General features: G+C 33.0%; 2 protein-coding genes across 2 annotated transcripts in view; both read right to left on the reverse strand.

Annotated features, from left to right (window-relative positions):
- LOC111420551 (homeobox protein OTX2-A-like) overlaps window positions 1–13,678 on the reverse strand; it is a 39,538-nt gene extending 25,860 nt beyond the window's left edge. Inside the window, exon 1 of the mRNA XM_023053571.2 lies at window positions 13,409–13,678. The gene's annotated coding sequence lies outside the window, so the exon portion shown is untranslated. The remainder of the gene's footprint in view (window positions 1–13,408) is intronic.
- LOC139430057 (uncharacterized) lies at window positions 4,613–9,796 on the reverse strand. Its single transcript, XM_071196683.1, has one exon. It carries the CDS (start codon window positions 9,794–9,796, stop codon window positions 4,613–4,615), a length of 5,184 nt encoding a protein of 1,727 aa, XP_071052784.1.
- Window positions 13,679–17,356: the final 3,678 nt, after the last annotated feature.

Here is a 17,356-nt window from a genome sequence, read left to right on the forward strand (position 1 = left end):
CGCGCAGATTGAACGAATCGACGTCTAAAGTTTTTTTGGAGACATTACACGAAGAGATGATAATAATATGCTCAGAGGATACTCGTCAACCCGCTGGACAGACCAGATTCACAATATTAAGATAAAAATACAAAACTTAAGAAAACAGTTAAATCGTTGCTATTTATCCGCCTAATTTAACATGAAAGAAATTTGCATGAATTGTTTGAATGAAACTTAATCAAAATTTTAATTTTGATATGGAAATTTCACTTTATTTCAAAAATTTTTTTTGGTAGTGTTGAGCTTTATCCGTCTAATAACGCAAGAAACTTGAATAAATACAAATTTGATCTATGAAACATAATCAAAACTTTATAATACAGATACTGATTAAAGGTTTTATTAAAACTACAAATTTGAACAGAAAACTTCGCATCAACAAAAAGAACATCAATCAAATACTCAATCGACTTCGTCAAAAACTAAATTTTCAATAGGAAACTAATATCTAAACTTTACATTAAAAATTTAACTAAATGTGTTCAAGAAATGTGTCTAAACAAATCCACAATATCCTAAACTTTATCAACATCTTAAATTATAACCCAAACTTTAGGAATCGAGCAAAGCAACTTTAACTAAACCAAATGTATCCATAAAACTTATTCAACATTTTGTGTTTTATTTACTTACATTTATAAATATGAGCTTTATGACATCCACGAAAAGGTTTAAGAATAACAATCCAAAAGAGGACATCATTGTTATCTATCAAATTTTCACAAACGAGTAACAAAGACAATGAACGAGTAGTAACGTTCTTTGATCAGGGAGAACATAACGAAAATCAATCATTACACAACAAACAAGACACACTTCTACCATAAACGTCTAACAATAATGCTTCTATACCTATTCAAAGACTTACCACAACTCCCAAAGGAAAACCAAAATGATTTTGAAAAGTAGCAACGGTAGAAAGCTACTTTTATGAATTTTCTTTTAAAGGAAGAAAAATGGGACCAAAATGAAAATAAAAATAAAAACCTTTTCTTTTTTGACATTCTGAAACAAACGGCAATGCTAATTGCTAAATTTTGTATTCAAATTTATAGTTTCAATAAACATTTTTTTTAGTGTGGAAATTTCTATGTTATAAGTTAAGATTTCGATGAAATTTCATGGATTGGCTTTGTATTCATTCAAATTTCTTGGGTTCGTGTTAAATTAGGCGGATAAATAGCAACGATTTAACTATTTTCTTAAGCTTTGGCTTCTTTAGATAAAGACTTTAATCAATATTAAATTTCTTGTTAAAAATTTAGGTTATAAGAAAGTTCCTTTTGATTTTAGCAAATTTTCTTCGGCTCACACTGTTTCGGTTATGTATTTCGAGTTTGATGAAGTTTCATTAGTTATGTAGTAAAAGTAAATTTGGATATGTATCGATAAAGATTTTTAGGATAACCTGAAATTACCACATTAAAATTAAGATTTTGATGAAGTTTGATGGATTGATTGTTTGAAGTTCTTCTTATTGATGCTAAATTTTGTGTTCAAATTCTTGGTTTTAGTTTTCTTCTTCTTTCTAGTGGTTCTCTCATTACTGAGAATCGTAATCATCGCTGTCAGTACTCTCCATTGACTTTGGTTTCGAGCCTTATTTACAGAGCCGTAAAACAAAGTGCCGGTAATATTGTAAATCTGGTCTGTCCATCGGATTGACAAGTGTCCTCTGGGCATATTATTATCATCTCTTCGTGTAATCTGTCAAAAAAAAACCTTAGACGTCGATTCGTTCAATTTGCTCGCTGTCTTCGGAATTCGAAGCATTCCCGTCCAGCAGCCCTGCTTTAATTGTACACGTTTCAGTCCTATTCTTCTTCGGATGTCGCTCTCACTTAAATCTGTGTTATCAATATATGAGCCTAAGTACATGATCTGGTCTAAGATTTGAAATCTGTGTAGAGCATCCGACACTTGCAGAACATCAGATTATGGCAACCATAATATGGTTATGTCAGGTGCTGTCGTCTAATCAAAACATTTCTCGTAATCATCAAATTTCGCTCTGCCATCAACTACATTACTATGATAGCTCGCAGTAGTAGAGTACACCAATAACAAATTTTCTTTTTATGTTTTTGCGTTTTATTATATTATGAACATAGTTGTCGTTCCCAGATTTTCCTATTTTTCTCCTCTTCTTCATTCAAAATAAGCATAATTTTTATTAAACTTAATGTTTGAAACATTTCAAACACCAAGCTGATTACCAACAGATCACTAGTGTGAATTCATTGAAAGTTGTTTGGACCAGACCGACTCGTGACTTGACGAGGCTGATAATTACACGAGGCTCGTGTAATTAAGCTTTTAGTGTAAAAAGTTCGGTATCGATTTGGAAAAAAGATGGGACTATTTAGGACAAATTACCAGCTTTTGACAACGCAGAGATAATATAGAAAATAACTCTAAATTATTTTCTATATTATCTCGATAATATAGAAAATAATTTAGAGAATAAGCTTCCCATATCAAAGTGATGTAAAACCAAAGTAGCAACTAATCAAAATAACAAGTAGATTTCACGCTTAAAAAACAGCTAATTCTATTGAAAATAAAAGAAATGTCTTTCTGGTATATAGACATAGCCAACAAAATAATAGCTGGTGACCATACATCATACACAATCGCACATCTAAATAAACGACCACAAACTCAAAGACAGGTTGTGATAAAAGAGATTTATCGTCACATAGATAAAGCTATCTTCGGCATTTATTTATGATGAATTAAATTGGTCATATACAGTTAACATTGAAACTAACAATTACATGTAACAAATTCGGTTGATGTGATTGAAACTTATCAAAGGCAGTTTAGGAAGAGGCAGTGATTAATTCTCAGATGAGTTATCAAAGTAATATAGTACTACAACAATGGTAGACATTTTTTTAACGTATCGAGAGGAAACAAAGGCAATCATCAATTTTTTACGAATTAATTATAAATAAATTTAAATATATTTCTTTGTGATCGCAGATTATTTATCTTCTCTTAAAAAAATTAATCCTTGTTTGTATCAAATTTCCCATATAAATTATCGAGTTTATAAATCTTTATTTTAATTGAGTAATTCATTAATTGGTTCTATCGTAACATTCGGTCGATTCTGTCATTTGTAAGCAAAAGCGATGGCAATTTGCGGATTTATTTAGAGGTTGTTTTAAAAATAAATGAATGCAATGAATCGTATTAATCAGAGATTTTGTTCTATAATAAAATTATTGACACTTCTTAAGAATTCAATTTGCTCGAGTTAGGCTCAGTATTATTTATGTATTTCTAATTGACAGCATCGATCTTGGATTAAAACCTGAAATTAAATTAAATCGGGAGAAATGAGAAATCGGATTTAAGATTAAAGATTGTTTTATAAAATTAAATAAAAATAAGTATAAGGTAGCGCCAGGTAAAAAACAATAATATATGTTATTTTTTGACCTGAATATCAAGTTGTCGTTAATGACTTATAAATCATGTCTAAAAGTGAGATAGCCGATGGAACAGAAATAAGTAGCGCAGAAACTCTAAATTTAGTTGAATGGTAATGGCAAAATGAGTCTTGCAGGATCTTAATCGAAACCCTGCCATATGGGCAACCTAATAAAACCACATATTGTAATCTGATTAATTCTTATTTTTCATTGACATTCCTAGATATCCAATAAATTTCAATAAATCTAAAAGTAAATAATTGAAGAAGAAGTATTAATAATGCAATATTTTAATTAAAATTTATATTTTTTAGTTAACAATGAAAAAATGAATTGGAACAAAAGCGACGGTGAAACGATGAGGAAATGAAATGACATCAAACGTCGGTTAAAAAAATTATATATTTATAATCGTTCGTAAATGACACACGAATACTAAATAATGATTTAAAATCTAAATTTTCAACTAAATCGGATGAAATTAGTTTAAAAATTAAATCAACAATTCAGTTGGAAGCAGATACTTATGATTGATGTTGGGTGGAAATAGTGTAAACGACGATACTTTTCTCAACTTTTAAAGAGTATTGAATATAATTAAAATTTGTTTGCAAAAATTTGCAAAAGAAAGCAAAAATTTAAGAGAAATAAGTCAAGCAAAAAAAACTTGACTCAGACCATCTTTGAAGCACAAATTGATGCAAAATTTGCCGAAATCACACAATTGCTAAAAGCGAGAAGAAGAAACCAATAATCAACCCAGACTCAAGTGAAGAACATTGTTGTGTTCTGTATGCTATTTATTTTGAAATGAACTGTATTTCTTTATTTTCTTGTTTTTAAATTAAGTGACATTTGCAGATTTAGGTTTTTGTCTAAAGGATAACTAAAACGCACCTAACACCTTTTCTCATTCGACAGGAAGTGTCCATTTTTATTTCGCTGCCAACTTACAACTTAAAAATAACCAAATATTACTTTAAGTCAAAAAAAACAAAAACACCAGACAGAACATGCCGCCAGCCTTGAAATATCAATATTTAAAACCAACATACATAAATGAAAACAAATACAAATTTGTAGAAAAATAGGAATATATAATATTTGTAGAATATATCCACTGAACTGAGTCAATCTTCATCTATCGGTAACGGACAAACTTTTGCAACGGCACGTTTTACCATGCCGTTTCTTGTCCGTACTAACACTACGCGCACTATATGGTCCTGGCCGGGATATAGCTCTTCTATACGACCTAAACGCCATTGTAGTGGAGGTATGTTTTGCTCTTTCAACAAAACCATGGTTCCAATCTGGACGTCATGATTATTGCGCGTCCATTTTGAACGTTGTTGTAAGGTGTGTAGGTATTCATGATTCCAAACACGCCAAAATCTTTGCAACAATTGTTGCTGTTGTTTAAAATTGTTTAAACGGTTGGTTGGTACGTCGACAACGTTCTCTTGAGGTATTGCTTGTAGTGGTTGTCCAATTAAAAAATGTCCAGGTGTAAGCGGTTCTAGATCCGTGGGGTCAGAGGATAAAGGTAATATTGGACGGGAGTTTAGGATTGCTTCAATTTGAGTAAGCAACGTATAAAATTGTTCAAAATTTAATTTAGTTTCACCTAAAACTCTCTTAATATGGAATTTAAAAGATTTCACTGCCGATTCCCAAAGACCACCGAAATGCGGAGACCTTGGTGGGATAAAGTGCCATGTTATCTGATTGTCAACAAAGTATGAATAATAATTTTCATCCTTAGCTGTCTCTTTAATAAGGTTATATAAGTTCTTTAAATCATTATTAGCGCCAACGAAATTGGTTCCATTATCTGAATAAACAGTCCTGCAAAGTCCTCTGCGCGATACAAAACGTTTAAAGGCGTTCATGAAAGCTTCTGAGGTCAGTTGTGTTACCAGTTCCAAATGTACAGCTTTTGTAGCCAAGCAGACAAATATACATAAATAAGCCTTAAGTTCCACACGACTTCTACTCTTACTATCTTTTATTAAATATGGACCTGCATAATCTAAACCGATTGCTGCAAATGGTCGTGTACGTGTTACTCTGAAATCTGGTAAATCGCCCATCAATTGATCAACATTTAACGGTTTGACTCTGAAGCAAGTTGTACAATTTCTCAAATATCTACGTACGGTATTTCTACCATCCAGTGGCCAAAATTTACTTCTAATACGGGATAAAACGAATTGTGGACCAGCGTGTAAGTATTTATGATGATAATACTTAACAATTAATTTGACAAAATGATGTTTTGCAGGTAAAACTATTGGAAACTTCTCATCATAAGATAATTCGGAGTGCCTTAAACGTCCTCCTATACGAATTAAGTTATTGTTATCTAAAAATGGATTTAAGCATACTAATTTACTTTGTTTATGAACCATTTTTCCTTGTTGCAAAAGAGATATTTCTTGTGTAAAAGATTGGTTTTGCACAATTTTGCATAGTTTTATTGTAGCATTATTTAGTTCTTCCAAAGAAAGTAAACCGCTTAATTTAGTTTCTGATCTTATGTTGTTTACAAAACGAAGTAGGTATGCCATAACATGTTGTAATTTTAAAAATGTTGAATAGCGGGTACATATATCGAAGTCATTCACTATCAAATATGAAAAATTAATATTTTGCTTTCGAGCTTCAGGTACGTCGTCTATCGTTACCGTGTGGTTCTGGGGCCAATGCGTTTCTTCTAATGTTATCCATTCGGGACCTTTCCACCAACATTCCTTATTTTGCAGTTCGTCGGGATTAAGACCGCGTGAAACAAAGTCTGCTGGATTATCAGCTGTTGGAACATGTTTCCACATTTCGCGCTCTGTCAATCTTTGTATCTCCGCGACGCGATTAGCCACAAAAATTTTCCATTTATGCGATTCAGAATTCAGCCACGAAAGAACAATGCTTGAATCTGTCCAATAATAAACATTTTTTATTTGTATTTTTTCATTTGTCAACATTATTGATTTAATTTTTGACATCAATTGAGCAAGCAAAAATGCTCCGCATAATTCCAATCGAGCTATCGATATTTGTTTAATAGGTGCGACTCGGGATTTTGAACAAATCAAATGAGATGATTTTTCGCCATTATCATTGCTCGAACAAACGTAAATGCATGCACCGTAAGCGACCTGCGAAGCATCGGAAAATCCATGTAATGTAATTGACACCACCTTTGCTACAATAACCGGTCTTGGTATTGCTATTTTGCTTATCATTTTGATGCTTTTAATAAAATTTGACCATTTTTGTTTTAAACAGTCCGGAATTTCATCATCCCAATCGCTTTGTAATTGCCACAATTCTTGTAAAATTAGCTTAGCTTTCATAATACATGGATTAATGAGACCCAAAGGATCGAATATTCGCGCCACCTGTGATAATATAACCCGTTTGGTAATTTTGTCATTTTTAATTTCAAAATCGGTACTGTAATGTAAAGTGTCTTCTCGTGGATGCCAAACAATTCCCAACGCTCTCGTCTCAATTCCGTCGTTAATCTGAAATTTGTCTAGCTGGTTGTTCTCATTGTGTAGAACCCTGCTATCGTTCGATTGCCATTTTCTTAATTTAAAGCCCGATTTCGCCAATATACTAGCAAGTTCATTTTTAATTTTCAATGCTTCTTGCCAATCATCAGAACCAGTCATCAAATCATCCATGTAAAAATCTCTTAATATGATGTTAGAAGCTACTGCGTTAGAATTTCTACAATTCAAGCCAACCTGATGTAAAACACGTGTTGCTAAAAATGATGCACTAGATGTGCCGTAAGTAACTGTGTTCAAACGATACGGCTTTATTTCATCATTAGGGTCGTATCGCCATAATATTCTTTGAAAATCTCTTTGTGTTTTATGAATAAGGATCATTCTGTACATCTTTTCTGCGTCTGCGGTTATCACTATCGGGTGCATTCTCATTCTAACAACTATATCGAACAAATCACTCTGGATTTTTGGGCCAACCTTTAAAACGTCATTCAAACTTAAGCCTGATGTCGTCTTCGCTGAAGCATCAAATACCACTCTTACTTTAGTAGTGCTACTCGTTTGTTTTATTACAGCATGGTGAGGCAAATAATTTACAATGTCATTATCACACTTATCGAAAGAAGTAAGAGTCATGTGGCCTAAATCCTCATATTCTTTTAAGAAATTATTATACTCCTGCCGTAAATTTGAATTTTTTGCTAGTTTTCTTTCTAGCGAAATTAGTCTGTTTTTTGCTATATCAAAAGAATCTCCTAATGATATGTGATTATCTCGTAAAGGCAATTTAACTGTAAATTGTCCGGTTTCGTCACGTTCAAACTCTTCGCGAAAATTCAATTCACACTCCATTTCCTCTTTTGACAATTTTGAGTTTGCAATTTCAATATTTTCAATTTCCCAAAAACGTTCGATCTGCTTGTGTAAATTGTCGGTTGCCAAAAAACATCTTGTTTCGTTTTTCTGTTTTATTTTTCCTAACATGGGTCCGGCAACTATCCAACCTAACTTTGTATTTTGTAATATAGGACCGTGCTTTCCCAACTTTAGCTGATCTGGTTTCATTAAGTCGTAAAATATTTCGCATCCCAATAAAACATCAATTTCGTTTGTTTCGTTGTAACTGGGATCAGCTAATTTTAAATCACTAGGAATTCTAAGATTCGATGTATCGAACGAAGCTTGTGGTAAGCTACCAGTAATGTTGTCGATAACAAGAAATTCCAATTTGTTTTGATAGGAACAGTCTGCTGATTTAATAATTGCCTCTGTTTTACAAGTTATGTTGCAAATGCTTTGGCTAATACCGGAAACAGGTGCAGCTATATCTTTTCCCGTTAACTGCAATTTATCGAACAGAAATTTGGTGCAAAAATTTGATTGACTGCCCGAATCCAGCAACGCACGACATTTAACGAATTCTCCGTGCTTATTGTAAACATTAATAATAGCAGTTGGCAAAATTATTTGTCTTGTTTTAGGAATATAACTTTGTGATGTCATAGTGATTGGCGGTTTCTCATCGTTTTCTTGTTCGTCGTCGCTCCAACGACTTTGTTTGGTATCGTGATCAATTTTTGATATTTCGCTTCGACTAACGTGTGCTTTAATATTAGTAGCTTGTCTTTGACGTAAATGAAAATTTTTGTCATGTAAAATAGTATTATGACGTTTCTGACAAATTTGACAACTTTTGCTGTTGCATTTATTAGGAGTATGACCGGATTTTAGGCAATTTGTGCATATGTTATTCTTTTTTAGTTCGTTGTAACGTTCGTTAATAGGTAATTTTAATAATTTTTCGCATTTGAATGTAAAATGATCATTGTTTTTGCAAAAAGTGCAAGACAAAAAGGCTGTTTTTTCGTTATTTGAAGTAATATGCATTGATACCTTTTCGTTTGTACGTTCATTGAATTTATTTGCAAGTTTACCGTCTAATGATTCAAGAAGTTGGCATTTTTCTTTTAAAACTTTTAAAAATTGATCCAATTTCGGCGTGGTAATGTTTTTTGAATGAGTTTCCCATTCCCGTTGTGTTTGCTTATCTAATTTTATTGATACAATATGTATTAAAAGTGTATCCCAATGTTGTACTGGCTCACCTAATGTTTGTAAAGAACGAAAATCTTTTAGAAAATTGTCGATAAGTTTTCTTAAATTAACGTGCGACTCTCGGGTCAGTGGTTGTAGCTCAAAAATGTTTTTTACGTGATTCCGTATCAAAACCTTTTTATTTTCATATCTTTCGCGTAATAGCTCAATAGCTACGTCATAATTTGCTTCTGATATTTCGAGTGAATTTATAATTCGTAAAGCGTCATCTTTCAAGCAAGATTGTAAATAATAAAATTTCTGAATTTTATTTAACCTTGCATTGTCATGTACGAGCGATTTGTACAATTCGAAAAATCTCAACCATTCTTCGTATGATCCTTTAAATTGAGGAAGATTCAAAGATGGTAAATTAGCAGAAAATTGTGAATAAGTATCGACGATTGTTGTCTTGTTGACTGATTTATTTAATTCGGTAATTTCTTCAGCGCGAGAAATAACCTCAAAGTATTTATTTTCAAACGTTTCGCGTTCCGTTGATTGACTTTGTTCGTCACCTTTTTCGTTTTCTTCGATTTCCGTTTGTATGTTATCAAATTCGTCCCATAATTTTTCTAATCGTTTTAATCGTGTTTTTAATTCCGCGATGTTTTTATTACCCAATTGTACTTCGTCTACAAACGAACCGAATCGTGTAACTTGTGATTTTATTACGGCGCGCTTCTTTACTAATTGTTCCATCGCATCGATTTGTACTCGTGAAAGGGATTAAAAGGATGGACCAAATATAAAGGACACGAACCTGTATTGCCGTTGTTTAATATTAGCGTCTGTTGCCTTCCCATCCAGCGTAATGACGTCACCAACAAAGAGCGACGCGTCGAAACTTGTTGGCTGATGTAACCTAACCACAATGTTGATATCACTTAATTTTCGATAATCTTCGCTCGAAGGACCAAATGTTGTGTTCTGTATGCTATTTATTTTGAAATGAACTGTATTTCTTTATTTTCTTGTTTTTAAATTAAGTGACATTTGCAGATTTAGGTTTTTGTCTAAAGGATAACTAAAACGCACCTAACACCTTTTCTCATTCGACAGGAAGTGTCCATTTTTATTTCGCTGCCAACTTACAACTTAAAAATAACCAAATATTACTTTAAGTCAAAAAAAACAAAAACACCAGACAGAACAAACATACTCCTCCAAGTGAAATTATGGCATTGATTAAGTAAAAGCAATTCTGAAATTAAAGCTTTATACAATAAATTGTTTAATAATAACTGTTTACTAACAATTTATATACGATATCAACGTAGGAGAAAAAGATATTTGGAGGGTTACCAGAAGATTACTACAGCAGTCAAATGAAATTGCAATTATTATGGAAAACGGAAAAGTTTGTTCCACCGATTAGTAAAACGGCCATAAATTTCGCAGAACATCTACAGCTTGGCAAATCTACCTTGGCCGGTGAAGGTCAGGTGCGTCGTAGTAAATTACTTGCGGAGCTCAATTCTCTGCTATATTGCACAGAGTGAAGATTATGAAATAATAAGCAATTTAAATTAAATTTATTTAGTGTTTAATATAAAGATGTTAAACAATCGTATCTCAAGAACGAATGGAGATATCATCATGAAATAAAGAGCATTTTAAAGCAAATTTGAAGTAGATTTAATGTGCCATAAATAATTTTTTATTTTCCATAAACATCGTTCTTATGATTTTTTTAAACCAATCTTGATATGTTTGATTATTCTAAACTTTAAGAACAGATGTTAAAAAAATCACATCTCAAAAACTAATTGAGATATTATCATGAAATAGAAAGCAATTTCAAGTAAATTTATTTAGTATTTAATATACTGAAGATCATTTCTTGGAATCTTCAAATTTTGGAATTATGATTTTTTGATTACAACCTTGCATAACTGTAGTATTACGATTTATGTACTAAATTCTTGGCGATCGCTATATCTACGGTAGTTGATATCAGAAGTTTACTTATCTCATTTCAACGATTTATTGATGCACTATTTCTTCTGCGCAACTGACAGGCCAAGATGGTTTTGGCAAGTTGTAACTAAGCACATACTTACTTAAGCATATACTTCCTATTCAAAAAGTGCTCACCACATCATTTCTAACATGTAAGATGATGTGTGCACCAAAGTTTACACCTGGTGAGATTACAAAGCCATTATCACCCAAGGAGTTCCACCAAATAATAAAATCTTTACTAAAGAAAAAGTCTTGACGTTATAACAACTTGTATGCTAATAAATCTCTCGCTTAATACTCTGCCTACAATACATACTTAAAGATCGAATACTTTCCAAAAATATGGTTACATTTTTTTTATTTCATAATCTTGATAAAAACAAATCCAGATTGGAAAGCTATAACTCAATCAGTCTGCTATGTACTCTGTCAAAACTTTTAGAAAAGATGATACAAATAAGATTACCTGGCGAATTAAGCGAACATGAGGTTTTACCGCCCTTTCAGTTCGGCTTCAAACAAGCCATCAACTCGAGAGATTAGAGGATTGTTTTAAAAATGAAATGTACACAATGGCTCTGTTTCTGAATACCACGCAAACTTTTGATTGAATATGGTTAGATTTTAGAATACCTCAATCATTTTATCGTTCCTGACAAATAGAATCTTCTGTGCCGAAGTTTATAATCATATTTCCTACAAATCACCAATTAGAGCAGGTGTTCCAAAGATATTTCCTTTGAAGTATCTTAGAGTACACCTAGACACAAGCCTGACTTGAAAATTTCATGTCAACCTGAATCTAAATCAAGATTATAGAAGAACAATATAACCTCATAAATACGAAAGCCCCGTTTAAACCTGAATGTACTATAATACACCTCATTAATTGGTTCAATGATAATGTATCCATGAGAAATCTTGAATAATACTGCAAAATATAACTGTAAAAAGGTATGTGCATTTCAAAACAAATTACTGAATACAGGAGTGGACGTTGAATGGTACGCAATAATTAAACAGAATCCATAGACTTAATCCAGAGCTCCATAGAGGTCTAGACGTTAATACAATTAAGGATTTCCTAATACCCAAACGAAAAATTCCATGAAAAATTAAACGTATGAGATATCCAGCGACGGAGGCTCCCGCAAGATCTGTGTCTAAATCAAAATTAAACTTTATTAAATTCCTAACTATTGCAATAATTCCAGAATTTGAACCAGTTATAAAACAGCATTTAATGAAGGTTACGGAATATATTTAGGAAAAACAGGTTTCCATATTCCTTACCATATAAGTGTCCACGATTTAAGTCAAAACATAAAATGATGCATGTTGGGAAACTCACAACATTAATATTTTTATGTTTAATTATAATTTGGGATTTAGTTCTCAACCAAAATGAACAACCTTAATCTCCTTCAACAAATGTTTCAGACAGTTTAAAACAGTTGCAACGTGGCAAATATTTTATCATTGAAATTTTGAATTTTGTTTAAAAAACTGGTCCTGCTCGTGATGCATCATTGGCACAAAGTGAAAGTTATATTCTTGACAGACTTTTAAATGATTCTCTTCCACATAAACCAACAGTTCATTTTTCAGTAAAACCTGAAATATCTAAATATTGTCAGGAGTGGCTACAGTTACAAATAATTAAATTAATTGCATAATATTATAACTAGAACATTACTAATCCTTTATCATTGCTACGTTAAGCTCAAACAAATCTTAGTACATCCCGAAACAAACCCCAAGTAGGTACTAAAAAATATTTCTATCCCTCAGAAAACACTGGATCCTTATATGATTAAGGAAATCGAAATTATTTCAAAAAGCAATAAAAATAAAAAACTTTTCCAATTTTAAAGAAATACAAAGAATTGAACATTGAAATTTAATATAATTTTATAAATGGATAGGTTAACTAAAAAAATGATTAAACAAAGTGTTCACATCAACTTGTAACCGATGCGTTTTGATGGTGTAATTACAGAGAGATGGATTGTTGATGCATTAAAAGCTTGTACACGTCCGACGCGTCACGAAATTTATATTCGCTATATACAACAAAAACACACGCGCAAAAAGTTAACAAGTGCAACCTGTTGCTCGTTTAATCAAGTCGTTTAAACTTTTTGAATAAAAAAAGATTTTCAAGTTTTCGGCGGGAAAAACAGCGCTTAGTTATCTTGGCATTCGCTTAAACACAAGACGTATGCGATATGAATTAAAGCTTAGAATGAGGCAAGAAACAGGCTAAAGCACACGTGGTTGAGTTGAATGAGTAAACTAAGTAAGCGGCGTTGTTGTTTAAGTGTATTAATTGTATCACGTTTGACTCACCTTATCGTCAAAAAAAAGCTCTTCGCGCGAAGAATAGGAAAAAAAGGTTGGACGTAGGTGCGGTTGTCGTACGGACAAGTCGATGGCCGAAGTCAATAGTGTATCACTCCATCTATTTGTTCACTTAGTCACACAATGCGAGAGAGCTAAGCCCCGGGTACTTAGTGTAGATAAAACCGGGAGTTTAGCGCAAATCGGTTTACAGTGGATTCCTAACTATATACACGCTCCTAATACGAAAGCTGTATTAAATAAGTAGAATTGATCCTAACTTTTCGTTCCGTGGCGCGGCCACGCCCCCAGGACGCGACGCGCCGAACCATCACGACGCGCGCACCGTTCTAGATAAGGACCGAGTGCAGGAGCAGGAGAGCGACGCGTGCGACGCCCTGCAGGCGCCGCCACCATCGTGCTAAACTTCGTTGTCCGTTTCGTTCTCACAAAACCACCGACTCCCCAAATCAAACCAGAAGATGGACTTTCACCAATATTAAACGCAAATGGGCCATTTCGAAAAAGATTTGCAAAAAAAACGTATGCAGGAAAAATTTTATTGGCAATGATAAAGAAAATTTTATTAAGCATAATGACATGGATTCACGTTAATGCGACAAAGTTCGATTCAGTTTCAAAGAAAGAGAATCCATTGCAGATTCAACCGAAAGGGTTTACTCAAATCTTACATACTAAATAATTAACCTTCGTTTGACTGAAACTTTGTGAATTCTTCTAAAATGCTGTGCTTTAATTACAGTTCAAAAATAGTTTGTATTTTGTTGCTATGTTGAAAGAAAACAAGAGTAGCAGATTGTGTCCATAAAGAACATAAAGACCAATTTGATTCTCGATTGGTTCCCTTTGTTTACATCTGATAAAAATTTTTAAATTATTGTTAGTCTTTTGGATATAAAAGCTTGTGCAGCATTGTCGTCTGCTTTTCTGCATTATTCTGTCATACAATACATCAACAATCTGTGTAGATGTTTTGGACAAACTTGTGCGTGAGTATTCATGAAACAGAAATACAAGAAGATGGTTACTGACACTATTTTTTAACTTTATTGACATAGCGTGATCTAGTCAAGTTTGTCCATAACATACAGAATAAAAATTTCTTCAAGATTTGGGAATGGAACTTGCTGAGGTACAAATTGATAGAAGTGGAAAGAACATTGAAGAAGTTTTAAAAATTTGGAAACCACAGCTACAAAAAGTACTGGAAGAAAAATAAGTTAGTCAGGGTACTAAAAGAGATAAGGTCCCCTTTAGCTGCATATGTTGTGGAAATGAATTTCAAATGATGTAACAAATGCAATTAATTATGTACGCTCAATGTAGCAAGTTTATTACCATAAGACAGAAAACTTGTTCCTACACCCTAAAAGATGAGGATCTTAAGCTATAAAAACATAATAATTGTAGTAAACCTTTAGAAACACCAACCTTAGAACCTGATGAAATCACCCAACCAAAATTTAAAAAATCAGTTTAAAAATGGAACAATATTTCCTCGAAATAACCTCATATTAGAGCAAAAATATCTAGGCATAACTTTAGACACAAAGCCCAAACGGTAGGAACACGTGAAGAAAAAACGGGATGAACTGTATTGCCTCCTAGACGACACTTCAAGATATCTACTCAAATTAAATTAATTATGTATAACCCGATCCTTAAACCGATCTGGCTATATAGTATTGAACTGTGGGGATAGCAACATGAAAGCTATGTAGACGTGGTAAAATAAAAGTGCACATTTAGTAACTGCGAATGATAGTAGATGCTGCAAGGTTCGTGCGTAATGTAAATTTTTATAACCTAACTTTAATGTTGCTTTTATCAAAGAAGAAAGTAAATGAATCGACACCCCAACATGCAGATTCAACAGTTGCTTAGTGTTGTACTAACCTCTATCGTCCACTTAGGTGCACAAAACCCTTCGAATTCGCCTAGTGAGCGCGAAAAAGCAAAGCGCAATGTGTGGAATGATTCCTCGTATACCTTGTAGACAAACCAACGTAATGTTAAACTAGCATAAGAAGTATGAGATGTAAATTAATGGTTGAAAGGAGTGTCAAATTTCTTTCAATTATCTAATTTATATCAGAACTTTCTCTGTCAGTGTTCCTTGAGCAGTGTCATTTATCCTTGTCTTACAATACGTAAGAAGTACAAATGTTTTCAATCAGCGTCAATAACCTGGCCTTTCTGCACACAGTTCATCATCAGTGTGAATGTTCTAATCTTTATTAGAAACTATCGTTACAGTGTTCTTTGTTAATCGGAGTGTTTTTGACATTTTGCAGAAATTTCTGTCTCAAATTTCTTTCTTTTTTACAGTAATTTTAGAATTCCTTCTTATTGCCCATCATTTGACTTTTTTTGCAAATTTTTCTTATTTTGACCTTTTTACACAAACCTCTTTATCAGGATGTATATGGATTAGCGATAAAACACAGCATGATTAGCGATGTCAAATATTTTCTTAATTTATTATTTCATTTTCTTTGGGAATTCCCGGCGCTGCTAATTTTTCCTTTCTATTATTCCTGTCTCTAGGGTGTGAATGGTAAAATCCTTCCTTCTGGTTGTTTGTTTATATGTTACTTACACGTTTTATAATTCCAATTAATATTTGAATAATATATGTAACAAGAAATCAAATCATATGAAATAAAAAAATCAAAAGAATCGAATATCCGAAGTAGGTCAGTGTCTTCGACAGAACCGCTTGGAAAGCAAATACAAAGTCGTTTTTAAGTAATTATAATGCTTTGTCATTGAGTATACGGCATTAAAATGGCAGAAAAGGAGCTAAAGGGGTGCATTGTTTTGGATTCAAACACATTCAGTAAGTACATCAATTTAAATGGCGTAGGAGAATGCACTACAACTGAGCGCGACGTCGTTTGAGATGAAATTCACAATCAGTGATATGAAAAGAGAAAACGACCTTGTTTGTGATAATCTGGATACTTTCAACTGTATACCCATACAATTCAACTGTATACTGTCTACCGATTTATATATGCTGCAATATGCCGACGACACTGCACTAATAGCGCATGGGAAGAAACTTGAAACAGCCATAGTAACATTAGAAGAAGCAACTAACAGAATAACTAAATGGTGTTCTCCCTGGAAAATTAATATAAACGCTTCAAAAACACAATTTCTGATATCATTCCATAGGATAACAGATAATTATCCAACAGTAGACATACATCAGACAGACGCAAATCAGTCCTTCAGCGAACATCAAATACCTGTGTATAATCCTTGACAGCAAAGTGAAGTCCCACATACACACAAAAAAGTAAAATGAAAGCAATCACCAGAGCAAAGCTGTATAGAAGTTTAATCTACAAGAAAGAAGGCATTAACATCAAATGCGCTGCACATATTTGTAGACCAATTTTAGAGTATGCAAGCCTATTGACACATGATAGCATGCGATGCACACTGAGGAATTTGGAAGTTGTCGAAAGAACAAGTCTCCGAGCAGTAACGAAAATGAGACACCCGAACAATCCGTTGCACAACATCGCAAATAAAACGCGATATGAAAAAACCGAAATAAAGCCTTTGACGGAGCGAGTTCTAATTTTAGCAAACAAATCTAAGAGCAAGGTAGCTGAAGAAATGTCACCCCTATTTATACAATGAGAATTCGATACTATTTACAACAGGATTGTGACAGGATAACAATATGTGGCTGATAAAATTTTAATTATTGAGATGGGGCGGAAGGACTTTGGTCGATAGCCCTTTTTAGACTTAATATAGAATGTTGTTTATGTTATATATTGCTTTTAATTGTCTAAAATAAATCCATTGTCTCTCTGGATAATTTGGACTTATGTACATACCGTTACAGTATTGATATATTCGGTGTTAATGTTAATAATATAGAGGAAAAACAGAACAATTTGTAATGTAGTTAAAAAA

This window comes from Onthophagus taurus, chromosome 1, assembly GCF_036711975.1.
Source record: "Onthophagus taurus isolate NC chromosome 1, IU_Otau_3.0, whole genome shotgun sequence".
Taxonomy (NCBI): Eukaryota; Metazoa; Arthropoda; class Insecta; order Coleoptera; family Scarabaeidae; genus Onthophagus; species Onthophagus taurus.

Excerpts from the sequence above, each read along its gene's own strand:
- LOC139430057 (XM_071196683.1), bottom strand. The coding sequence starts at position 9,796 with ATGGAACAATTAGTAAAGAAGCGCGCCGTAATAAAATCACAAGTTACA.